Genomic DNA, 13,121 nt, shown 5'->3' with positions numbered 1-13,121 from the left:
GCTTTTCTTCTGTATCTTCCTCTTCCTTTTCTGTATTGCAAGCTTTTAGAAATGTGAGAACCATTCTTAGCTGAAATCATATGAAAACATTTGGCCATGGGTTGTTTTATCCCCTGCCTGTTTTATCTGTCCCTGTCATCTATACCTCTTTGCCACCCTGACTGGGATTCAGATGAGTTTCCTTGCTGTCCTTTAGATATGCCAAGTTCCCTCCTGCCTTAGTGCTTTATATATTCTTCTGTTTGCTTGAAAGACCCTTCTCCCAGAATGCCCGTGTTCCTTACCTTTCTTCATTTTCTCTCTTCTCAGATTTTCTTTTCTTCTTCTTTTAAACAAAATATTTATTTATTTGGCTGCATTGAATCTCAGCTGTGGCACTTTGGATTTTTGTTGCACCATTAGGAATCTCTATTTGCAGCATACAGGCTTCATTGCTCCGTGGCATGTGGAATCTTGGTTCCCTGACCAGGGATTGAATCTGCGTCCCCTGAGTTGCAAGGTAGACTCTCAACCACTGGATCACCAAGGGAGTCCCTATGTTTTATTTTCTTAGACAGAAAAAAATGTCATTTGCTCAGACCTATGACTCTCAAATCGGAGAAGGCAATGGCAAGCCACTCCAGTACTCTTGCCTAGAAAATCCCATGGATGGAGGAGCCTGGTAGGCTGAGTCCATGGGGTCACTCAGTCGGACACGACTGAGAGACCTCACTTTCACTTTTCACTTTCATGCATTGGAGAAGGAAATGGCAACCCACTCCAGTGTTCTTGCCTGGAGAATCCCAGGGACGGGGGAACCTGGTGGGCTGCCGTCTATGGGGCTGCACAGAGTCGGACACGACTGAAGCAACTTAGCAGCAGCAGCAGCAGCGTGACTCTCAAATAGCTGCTTCCCCTATTACTCATTCTTTTCCTTCTGTCTTCCCCATTTAGGTAGTTGGCACTACATTTTGGCTCATGCCTAATACCTAGGAGTCATTGCTGACTTTTATTTCACCACTGTATCCACATGATACAGACAATGTCTGATACTTAGTAGGTACTCAGTATATCATTTAAGTAATAAATAGTAGTTAAAGTTTTTTTAAAAAAGATTTGTTTGGCTTTATTGATTGATTCAGCATCCCATCTAATAAATAGAAAAGCACTCCGAGGAATTGTACAAAATGGAAGGTTTTTACAGAAGGAAGGAGTGGTGTGTAAGGAACTTTTCAGCAAAAGAACTTTTTCGGTCCCAGTCATCTCTTCTTTTCAGGGGAAAGGGGATGGAAGGGGGTCTTCTGTGCAGATTGCCTCACTAGTGCTTATCAGGAAATTTCAGATTTGCCTGTTTATAGGTCGCATCCCTGGAAAGAGTGAAACTGCATTTAAGTCTCGGTTTGCTGTCCTTGGGGCAAAGACTCCATTTTGGGCCTGTTTCTTCTGTTTTTTTAAAAAAACAGCAATGTTTTATGTTCTGCTGGTATCATCACTATCTGAGCATCAGAATGGCCATCTTACACTTTCTTGATAGTTCTAAAACTTCACATTGATGTCCATTAGAAAAAAAAAAGCACCTCTGCTTCAAAGATATTAAAATACAGGGGAAAGTGCTCAAGCTGGGTCTGATGAAATAGGATCCATGCTATATTACCTTGGACTTAAGGCTCAACTTCCTGCTCTTTAAAATGGAAACAATACCACCTAAGACTTATGAGGTGTAAGAAATAATGTCTACAAACTGCCTGGTATAATACTGGTGTATTATATATAATACTGGTGTATCACTTGGGGTCCAGCCAGGCAAGGAAGAACCTCTCCAAGTATGTAAAGCACAGAATTTAATGCTGGGCATTGGTGACACCGTGACAGGGGTGATGAAAGGACTGGGAAACCCAAGACAAGACAGTGAGACAACCTAGAGGTTAGCAGAAACAAGGAGCTGCCTGCACACCTAATCTGGAGGGACAGATGGAGAAGGTGACATTAATGGAGCCTGGGGGAGCAACTTCCTGTGGGAGCTGGTCCCATGGCAGCATATCCTGTAGGAGCTGGGGCCGCAGGGGAGCCTGTGTGCTCCTGGAGACGTGCCAGAGCTCACACAGGACAGGGAAAGAGAATGCGCCGGGCTTTTCCCTCCCTCCTACCTTCCAGTCTCCTGCCCTTGACTCCCATTGGCCAAACACACCCCTGAAGGCAGATGCTGTGGAAGCCTGAGGAGCTGCGTCATGCAGGGACAACACAGAGCAGAGGGCAGGGATGGGATCTGCAAAAGGGAGTGCAGCCGTTCCACATAATTAGGGTGAACGGGCTTGTGTGTGCGTCCTAGTCGTGCAGTCATGTCCGAGTCTTTGCAACCCCTTGGACTGGCTCATTAGGGTTAGGGTCTGTGGGATTCTCCAGGCAGGAATACTGCAGTGGGCTGCTGTTTCCTTCTTGGTAAAACCTTTATTCTGATCTGATAACAGTGGCATTCTGAGATAGATTTCCAACCTCACGCATGTTCTCTGAAGTCTACCGCACGCAGATGCCGTCTGCGTCACTGAGCTCACAGCTCGCCCAGAGTGGGGTTGCGGCGTGGCGGAGTCAGGGTGACTGGACTCTGCTCTGGGCTCTCCAGGGCTTCCGAGAGAGCTTTGCGAGGGCCACAGTCTCTGGACTCAAGCTTGAAAAACGGAAATCGTGGCTCTCAGGTGGTTTGCTCTCCTCAACATACTCCACTTGGCTCTTCATCTTTGCAACCCCATGTCTAGAAGTCTCTACAGTGTTTTTGAAAGAAAGGAGGGAATAGTCCAAGAAAATAGATGACGTACCTAAGGTCACAGAATTGGCAAATCCCTTGCACTGCAAGGAGATCCAACCAGTCCATTCTAAAGGAGATCAATCCTGGGTGTTCATTGGAAGGACTGATTCTAAAGCTGAAACTCCAATACTTTGGCCACCTCATGCGATGAGTCGACTCACTGGAAAAGACTCTGATGCTGGGAAGGATTGGGGCTGGGAGGAGACGGGGACGACAGAGAATGAGATGGCTGGATGGCATCACCAGCTCAATGGACATGAGTTTGAGTGAACTCCAGGAGTTGGTGATGGACAGGGAGGCCTGGCATGCTGTGATACATGGGGTCGCAAGGAGTCGGACACGAGCGACTGAACTGAATTGAACTGAACTGAAGGAATTCAGTCTCCACTCTTCCCACGCCAAGGCCGCTGGATCTTTTTGTGCCTGGGGCATCTTCTGGTCGAGGAAGGCTTGTGCAGAGAAAGGCAGGAGAGACACCCACCAAAACCCCATGACACCTCTGGTGTGCTGCGTGTAGTCAGTGCGCTGACTGGCGTGTCAGCGAGGGTGACCTGCTGGGCTTGGCTGGCGTAGGCCGCCCCCGCCCCAGGGAGCTCAGGGTTGTCTGCTGCTGGCTGGTGACCAGCGCCTCGGTGCCTGGGGGCAGTTGGAAGCCCCTAAAGTTAGTTTAGTACAGAGCGGTGAGTGTTTTGAAAAAGAAATCCATAGATAGGGTCAGGGACTCCGTTTGCGTGGCGTCCTGGGAGGGTGGTTTTCAGCGAGGTCCGACTGACGCTGCGGGAGCCGGCACGGGCGGGCAGAGCGGCGTGGAGGCGAGCGCGGCGGCAGGCAGTGTCGGGCGGCGGCGGAGGCCGTCAGGCTGGACAGACCGGGTGTGGTTCGCACGGAGAGTTCTCTTTTGCCCGTCGGTGTCTTCTCTTGCCCGGCGTCTGATGGGCGAGCCTGTGTGCTGCTGCGGCTCAGACGCTGTCTGTAACCCCTCGCTGTACCCGCGCGCTGCTGACAGTGAGCAGCGCTGCTCTCTTGTCTTCAGTCGCAGTGGCCCCGGAGGAAACACTGGCAGGGTGCTCTTGGTCTTTCCTATAAAGGGAACCGTACACTATGTTCCGTGTTTGTTTGTTTGACTTCTCTAACTCAGCATAGTGTTTGCATTCATCTATCTTGTTGCATTATGTAGTGAACATTTTTTTACTGTTTCATAGTTTCCCATTGTATGGGCTTCCCAGGTGGCTCTGTGGGTAGAAAATCTGCCTCAATGCAGGAGACGCAGGAGATGCGAGTTCAGTCCCGGGGTCAAGAAGATTCCCTGGAGGAGGGCATGGCAACCCACTCCAGTATTCTTGCCTGGAGAATCCCATGCACAGAGGAGCCTGGTGGGATGCAGTTCACGGGGTCCCAGAGTCGGATACAGCTGGGCCCGCGTGCACACACTCCATTGTATGGCTGTGCAACACCTCGCTGAAGAATAGTTGCATTGTTCCCGGTCTTTGGCTTTTATGAATAAGCCTGTTCTGAGTGTCCTAGGGAATTTTTTCCCCTCCTGCTTAACGCCACACTGTCAAAGTGCTGAGTCGGTATGTATTTAACTTTAAAAGAAATCTCTGTTTTGTAAAGTGCTGGTGCCATTTCATGTCCCCACTCGTTGTGTGGGAGCGTTCCAGATGCTTCACTGCCTCACCGTTCTCCGGGGGGGTGTAGTAGTATTTTGTTTTGGGTTTTGTTTTGCAATTCCCTGATTATAAATGATCCTGAATACCATTTCTTGTGCTTATTGTCCATTCATATATCTTCTCTTGTGAAGTCTTTTATTCATGTTTTTAATTGGACTCTTTTTCTTATTACTGTTGAATTGTAGGAGTTTGTTAAATGGTCTGAATAGAAATCTTTTATGAGATATATTTATATTAGGAGATGAAGTCTCCTGTGGACCCTAGATATTGCTGTATATTCTTTCTGGTTATGCCAGCAATGCAAGGCCTGAGGGTTGTTTATCCAGATCATTTTTCAGGATTGTGTTTGTAGTGAACCAACCTTAGAGATCACCTTAGAGAGGGCTTCCCTTGTGACTCATCTGGTAAAGAATCTGCCTGCAGTGTGGGAGACCTCCTAGAGAAGGGAAAGTCTACCCACTTCAGTATTCTGGCCTGGAGAATTCCATGGGGTCTCAAAGAGCCTGCCTGAGCAACTTCCACTTTCACAACCTTAGAGATGAAGTTATATCTCTGTGTATAATTAATGGGCTTGTTACTGTTCACTATAAAAGTGGTGATTACCTTAAGCTCAGGGTTCTTCTCTTGTGATATTGAATACGATCCCTTGCATGTGTAGACATCCATCATCAGGAATCTCTGCATCACCCATTTGGGACTTTGTTTGGGTTGGAGAACCAACATGTGTAATAGAGTCCTTTTGTCTCTAACTCAGGAGTCTTCAGTTTTCTCTCAGTACTCATGAAGCAGTAACAGGCTAATTTGGCTTGTATATAGTGTAGAATATCAGACTCTGCGTAGTTCTTGACATGTATTGCAATGTTTTCTCAATCTGTGGCTTACCTTTCACTTTAATGAAACTGTCTTCTTTTGAGAAGTGGAAGATTTACATATTGATGAAATCCAATTTTATAGTTAGTGCCTTTTGTATCCTAAGGAATCTTTGCTTTCTCCAAGGTAGTGAAGGTTTTCATTATGTTTTCTTCTAGACATTTTATAATTTTAGCATTTTTAGGCTTTCATATGGATATTCGGTTATTCCAGCACCGATTATTGAAAAGATTATTAATACCTGATTGAATTACATTGAGATTTTTGTTGAGAATCATTCATTACATAGATTCAAGTATATTTCTATACTTTGTTCTGTTCCATTAATGTTCTGTTAGTTCCACTTTGATTACTGTAGCATTTCAGTAAATCTTGAAATCAGATGAAATAATTCCCCAACTTTATTTTTTTCGAAATTACTCTGTTGTAGGTTCCCTGCTTTTCCATATTAATTTTAGAAACTGCTTCTCAATTTCTTCAAAAAAGCTTGCTGGGATGTTCATGGTTATTATGTTGACTTTGTAGATTATTTTTCAAAAGCTGTTTTTCTTAATGGATTTCTTGAGATTGAGTCATCTGATCCATGAACAAGATATAACATTTTCATTTATTTAGGTCATCTTGTCTCCACAGTGTTATAGTTTTTAATGTATAGATATTTCCCTTCTTCTGTTAAATTTTTTCTTAATGATTTTGTTTTTTCTGATGCTATTAGAAATGGTTTATTTAAAAGTTTTGTTTTCCAATTGCTGATAGTATTTAGAAATAAGAATTATTTTTCTATGTTGAGTTTTATTCTGTGACCTTGGTAAATTCCTGTAGATAAATCATCTTGTCTGCTTATAGACAGATCGACTTCTTCCTTTTTAATCTGTGTGTGTGCTGTTGTTATTATTGACCTTGCTATATTCCTGAATAGAATGATGAGAGTTGACATTGCTTCTCATATTCCCAATTTTAGGGGCAGCCAACATGTTGATTTGCCTAAAAGGAAATTATAGTAGCTGGAAAACTTTATGAATGGAGACATTCTGTTCATTGAGTGCTCTATTCTGTGTCACTAAAGCAAATTAAAGCATTGTTGAGGTTTTTGGATGCCTGTACTCATCTCTCTAGGAACTTTGCTGTGAGGATCCCATAGAATGTGAATTCAGCTAGCTCTCGTTTCATGGATTGGCATCATTTGGCTCAATTTAATTTACTTATAACTGTAGCCAGAGGGAGGGAGAATAGAAATTCTAATGTTTTTATAAGTCTTTATATTTTATATATTTTATAACAGAAGTCCAAGGTAATATTGAAAGGTTACAAGTTTAAATATATCAGGATAAGCACATAATTTACATATTTTAAGTAGCTCTCAGAAGAAACTGTTCAGGGACTTAAAAGTGGCTGTCTTTGTGAGATAGGGCTAAGAGGTGGGCAGGTGACTTTTTATTTATTTTTAAAATACCTTTATATCACTTTTAATCCACATGCACTTATTGCTTGTTATTCTTATATTTTAGAAGTATTTACTTTAAATACTGGGGTTTACCCAAATATTGGTGAAGGAAACAATTCATCTGTTCAGTCTTGGTTTATTTTGATTCTGCTAATGTTGTAATTCTTTTCAATAATAAATTCAGAAAAGACTATAAAAGATTATCTAGTTTAACCTCTATTGATATATATTTGGATAAAATTATTGGCCTGGCAGCCTACATCAGAAACTTGAAAAAATTTACGATACAAAAAAACTGTAAGCAAACTAAATGCTCATTAATAATGGTGTATATTAGGAGAAGGAAATGGCACCCCACTCCAGCACTCTTGCCTGGAGAATCCCATGGATGGAGGAGCCTGGTAGGCTGCAGTCCACGGGGTTGCAGAGTCGGACACAACTGAGCGACTTCACTTTCACTTTCAGTATATTAATCATGGAAGAAGACATGGCAGTCCACTCCAGTATTCTTGCCTGGAGAATTCCCATGGACAGAGGAGCCTGGTGACAGTCCATGGGGTCACAAAGAGTCGGACACAACTGAGCAATTAAGCATGGCACGCAGCACAGTGTGTTAATAATAGTCTGTAGGCAGGAAGAAAATAATTTTCTTTGGGAATTAAATATTAATACTGGAATATGTTCTTTAAATATTACTCAGTGATAAAATATCATATATTTTTATAAGTGAAGTATGTATGAGAGTTTATATTATATATATGTAATGTAGGAGAAAAAATACTTAAGACATAGAAATATCAAACTAATAGTTGTTTTAGACACTTTTTCTTTGTTTTTCTGTTTTCCAAATTTTCTGTGTTGAGGCAAGAAGCAGATTCGTAATTTAAAGCAAAGAGGTGGATAAATGATATACTGGTCCAGGTTGAATATATTCTCTTTTTAATGAGAGAGAGCATAGTCACTGATTAAAAAATCTGATATTTTCAGTTTTCTTACCATTTCATTTTTCCTTTCGTTTTTATTTTATCATTCTGTTCTTTCAGATTTTGCCCTGAGATTTTCTTTAGTAAATTAGGACTTGCTGACTATGAAAATCACCTGTTTCCCAGGGCTAATTTGTTTTGCTTTATGGGAATGTTTCCTTGTGCAACAGTGTAGCAAAAAAATGAAAAAGAAATGGGAAAAATGCATCTAATTTCCTGCTATCCCAACGAATCTACTTTGGGACATGTACAGATCCTTTCTTTCCCCTTGGATTTATAATCTGTAACTTAAATAGAATTTTGAAGTTTATTGTTAATTGGACATCCTCATCTTTAGATGTCCATCTGTTAGATGGACATTCTCATGTGGTCCATCTGGACCATACACATACCTGTTCAACAGGTCTTTCTGCTTCTGATGCTTCTGATCTCAGAGTGGACAAGTTCTTTGGTGGCCTGTAAGGCCTATGGTCCTCTCCATCACAGCTCTCTTTCCAGACTTCTACAAGGTTCAGGCTCTCACATCCTTCATACTTGGATTCTAGCATTCAAGTTTGAGTCCTTCAGAGTCTTCTCTGGGAGACTTCTTTGACCACCCTGTTTGAAATTCACCCCACTTCCTATGCTGCTTATTCCTCCTATTGCTTTTTTTTTTTTTTCTTTATAGCACTTAACACTATCTACTGTTGGATGTATTTTAATTACTTTTCAGTTATTGTCTGTCTTTCTTTACCCTTCCCTGTGGAGAGTAAAGTTCAGTGCAGGTAGCGATTTTTGTCTCTTGTTTACTGGCCTTTTTTCAGCACTTAGGACACTGACTGGCTCTTACTGGGGAATTAACGTGTGTTGAATAATGAGTGAACGCCAGCTCTTCTCATCTGCGTTTCATACTGCTGCTGGTGTGATAAGCTGTTTGTGGAGTGGTGCTCTACTGCTTTAGGACCTGGCCTCTCATTTTCAATTGTATATGCTTTCATGTATTTTTTGGGGGTGTGCTCATGTGTTAAGTTTTTGTCTGAAAGGTATTCTTGACTAAGTCTGCCTCCCTAACTCTTCTTTACCTTTCCCTTGGCTTCTTCCCTTTTCCCTCTGCCAAGTTGGCTTTTCTTCCTGTGAGCCTTTGGTGTCATGTTAGAGAAATTAGGAGCTTCCCATGTGGCTCATATGGTAAAGAATCTGCCTGCAATGCAGGAGATCTAGGTTTGATTCCTGGGTCAGGAAGATTCCTCTGGAGAAGGGAATAGCTACTCACTCCAGTGTTCTTGCCTGGAGAATTCTTTCATGGATAGAGGAGACTGGTGGCCTACAGTCCATGGGGTTGCACAGAGTTAGACACGAGTTAGCGCTGGAGGAATTAGACTTCACTGAAAAGCACTTTTTTTTTTTTGCGTGGGTTTCTCCTTCCAGACTTAGGTATTGATAATCTCTGTGTCTGTAATGCTTCGAACTAGGTGCTTAATGATTTACAACTTTTTCTATATTGCTTAGAATATTTATTTTAATGGAGTTATTCTTATATTGAGGTTTGGTTTTATTTTGCATGTTCCTAAAACACATTGGTATATTTTTGGATATTTCCTTTGTTTTCCGTGATAGTCTGGATTTGACAAGGCAATTATTTTATAATTTGAAAACCTGTTGATGATATGTTGCTATGTTTCATGGATACCATGGATTATGAATTTATAGATTTATGGGCAGAAGTAAGGAAATCATTCTTTCAAAATAATGATATTATGAGTAATTTTATATTGCTGTTAATGTGAAAGGAACGATTAATGCAGTTGTAACTATTTTAATAATCTTCACACAGCATGAATTCAGTTTTTTTTACTTATTTTTCAGGGAAGTCTTAAGAGTAATCGACAGATCTCACCTCAGGAATTCATCCATGAACTGAAGATGGGGTCTGCAGATGAGAGACTTTTCACGTACCTGGAGTCCCTCCGCGTGTCTTTGACAAGTAATCCTGTGAGGTAATTCGTATATCTGAACTTGAGGGCATGTTACTGAATTAAACAGATGCCATGATTTGTCACTTTTATACTCCATGGTGCCTGTGAATAAATAGCTGGTCTACCTCAACAACTTCTCAAGGTAACAATTGAATACATCATATTTATATGCATGTGGAAATATAGTCTCAATATACTTTTTGTATTTATTACTGAGTAATATATAGCTTGTGGACTTTTTAAAAAATCATGCTTTTTTTTCTTAGAATTTTTAAAAACTTAAGCTATATTTCAAAAGAGAATTAATCATGATCAGAAACTATTGATTTAATGTGGTTGAGTTTCACTCTGAATTTTGGGATTGTATATATACTGGCTCATTCCTGTCTGACATAACAAGAAATGCCAATAATTTGTTTTTTCCTTTTATTGGAAGGGGTATCTTTATAGGAGCCCGTAGGTTAGTGTTGTCAGGTTTAGCAAATAAAAATATAGGATGCCTAGCAAAATCTGGATTTTAGACATACTTACAGTAAGAAATTGTTAGTTTTTCAGAAATCCAGATTTCCCTAGGTGCCCTGTATCTAGCCATACTACAGTAGGTGCCTTGATAAACCAATTTTTAGACTTTTTAGCCCAGCATAGTCTTGAAAAATTTTAAATAGGGGTTGTTATAAAATGAGCAGTCATAGAATTTCCAAGCTGTAAGAGTCTAAGGTAGGTTAGTTTTGATTTCTTATTTGTATAATAAATGAATGCTTATTTCTATGTAAATATATATATATATATATAAATATATTCTAGCCTTCTCTCTATATGCATATATATGTATACGTGTATGTGTGTATGAAATGGAGACAGAGGGCCAGAATGACAAACTATGGTTGGAGGTTAATGATAATGTAAAATGATTTTTTTGATATTCTGGATATTTCTTAAATTTGGCTACAGTAAGATAAAAATCTTTGACAGTATAATTTTTAAAATAAAAAGACCCTACCTGCTGAGAGACATGAGAATGAGGTTTAACTAAGGAGTATGAAGAGTGAGCAAAGAATCTCTGTTATTTCAACTTTATCTTTATTTTTTACATATTTTACCATTTTAGTCTCTTCTCTAGGGCATAAGGAGAAGGAAATGGCAACCCACTCCAGTACTCTTGCCTGGAGAATCCTGTGGGCAGAGGGACCTGGTGGGCTGCCGTCTATGGGATCGCTCAGGGTTGGACACGACTGAAGTGACTTAGCAGCAGCAGCAGCTAGGGTGTAAATTAATGGTGGGCATGAGACCAGGAACTTCATAGGTCTTAATATTTATTTCACATGTATAGTCATACAAGAATCTGGTTTCCAGTTTAATCTGTACTGTTAAATGTTTTCATTTAAAACATGTTGATGATCTGTTGTTTTCTAAGTACCATCTTAGATGTGTGGCTTGAATAAACAGCAGAGTAGGTCCAGGCCCTGTTGCTGTAGAGTTTACATTTAGGAAGAGGGTATGTTGGGGTCAACCGAGGCGCCATCCTGCTTTCAGTTTATCTGGCTGCCACCTGACACTGGAGAGAATAATGGAATTTCAGTGTAATTAGAAGGAGACTCTGCCATTACCTCATCTTCTTAGTTTGAATATTTGAACATGTTAGTGAAAAAAGCTGTGTGAGGACTGTCTGTGTGAATTCAAGCATATTACAATGGATTTAGTGTTTCCTGTGATTCTACCTAAAGGCTCTGGGAGATGATGCTGTATGTTTCATTTGAATCTTGTTTTTAAAATAAAAATTTGTGGAATTATTTCCTCGAGAGTGGCCAGTTCTAGAATAGATTATCAGGAAGTCACAAGTATTTGTTTCCTATGAAATAGTATCTTTGATTGGAAAGAATAGAAAACCATATTATTGGGGACATTTTTCTGAAATCATGGTGCTTCATGTAGAAAGAAAACTGAGCTACTCAAGAACATTTCTGTGCCTAGTGTTCAGTTAGAGGAGAAACTCAGCTGAACATGGAAAACTTGAATCTATTTCTCTGATCAAATCTTTGGATTTTGCAGTTACTTACGATGCAGTGAGCCGATAAAAGTCAATTTTTCATTTTTTTAAAATACATTATGTGATTAAATTTCAAGAGAGAAGGAATTCCAACTTGTTGTAAGTTATTGAGATTATTGTTAGATCTGTAGTATTATTGAGAAAATCAGAGTTAAATTTTTTAATGTCTGTGAATACAATTGAAAAGTAAAGTATCATTAATGATGGTTTGGGATCAAGATTTATTTAAATCAAAAATCAAGGAAAATTTAGGAGCAACACCCCCACCCCCCTGCTGCCCCGCCCTGGCACCCCATCCCTGATATGCAATATTTTAGAGCCATTCATCAACCTCTGAAACTCTGCCTAGCGATTATGAAACATGTTATCCTTTGACTATCTGGATAGGGAATTCTGTGTAAACCAGGGCTTTAAATACCAAATTATCTGTTTTATGAAGAGTTGATTTGAAGATCACACAGTTCTTCTGTTTGAAGTTTTATTGATTATTCAATATTCTTAAGGACAATTTTGAGCTTAAAGACATAGTTCCTTTGTAATGTTTTAGTGGATGTCCACTAAAAGATGAGTCAACAACTATGTCAAAAACTATCTTTGCACTTTCAAATATATGGATGTAAAAATGTAAAAAGTAGACACTGGTATCATTGTGAGTGATATGCGTTTTAGTCCATACTCATCTGTGCATGTGGCAGATTATAGAGTGCATCTTCATTTGCCCAGTTGGATGTGGCGTCAAGAAAAAGATTTCTGTCTCAGGATCAGCAGTCTTCTTTGATCTTTGTGATTTGTGATTTTTAGTCATTAGTTTCTTTTATTCACAGTTAACGTGTACATTTTGAAGTTTACTGTTACTATTTTACAATATACTATTCTGATAGAAGATTTGTATTGAGATTTTGGAACTAGATTTGATTAAGTTAATAACTGTAACTTTGAGAAAAATCACTTTAGGAAATTTTTTCTTAAGATGTATGTAGCTCAGCTGGTAAAGAATCTGCCAGCAATGTGGGAGACTTGGATTCGATCCCTGAGTTGGGAAGATACCCTGGAGGAGGACCTGGCAACCCACTCCAGTATTCTTGCCTGGAGAATCCCATGGACAGAGATGCCTGGAGGGCTGCAGTCCATGGGGTCGCAAAGAGTCAGATGACTGAGTGAGTAAGCACGTGTTTACTGAAAAGCAGGTAAGCAGTCTGTGTGTGTCATTATTCCATTTAATCAGTATGTTTGGAATGTAGGTTTTCTGCGTTTCTGGGCTTGAAAACACAAAACTGGTAGGAGAACTTACTTTTGGAATTGCTGAATGTTTGTGCCGTGTGCTGCATGTATGAGAACAGAAATGGAAGAGCTTGTGGTGAGAGATGAGA

General features: G+C 40.2%; 1 protein-coding gene across 2 annotated transcripts in view; it reads left to right on the top strand.

Moving 5' to 3' along the window:
* Nucleotides 1–13,121, top strand: part of DIAPH3 (diaphanous related formin 3) — a 582,052-nt gene that overhangs the window by 118,988 nt on the left and 449,943 nt on the right. For both annotated transcript variants that reach the window (XM_088842795.1, XM_088842794.1), the window contains one exon: nucleotides 9,595–9,725. In XM_088842795.1, the coding sequence (XP_088698921.1) occupies nucleotides 9,595–9,725 (131 nt within the window). The remainder of the gene's footprint in view (nucleotides 1–9,594; nucleotides 9,726–13,121) is intronic.

This window comes from Moschus berezovskii, chromosome 13 (genome assembly GCF_049115385.1).
Source record: "Moschus berezovskii isolate FMDL1 chromosome 13, NW_MosBer_1.0, whole genome shotgun sequence".
In the NCBI taxonomy this organism is placed as follows: Eukaryota; Metazoa; Chordata; class Mammalia; order Artiodactyla; family Moschidae; genus Moschus; species Moschus berezovskii.
Note: the sequence above shows the minus strand (reverse complement) of the source record. Positions and strands in the feature narration are given on the sequence as shown.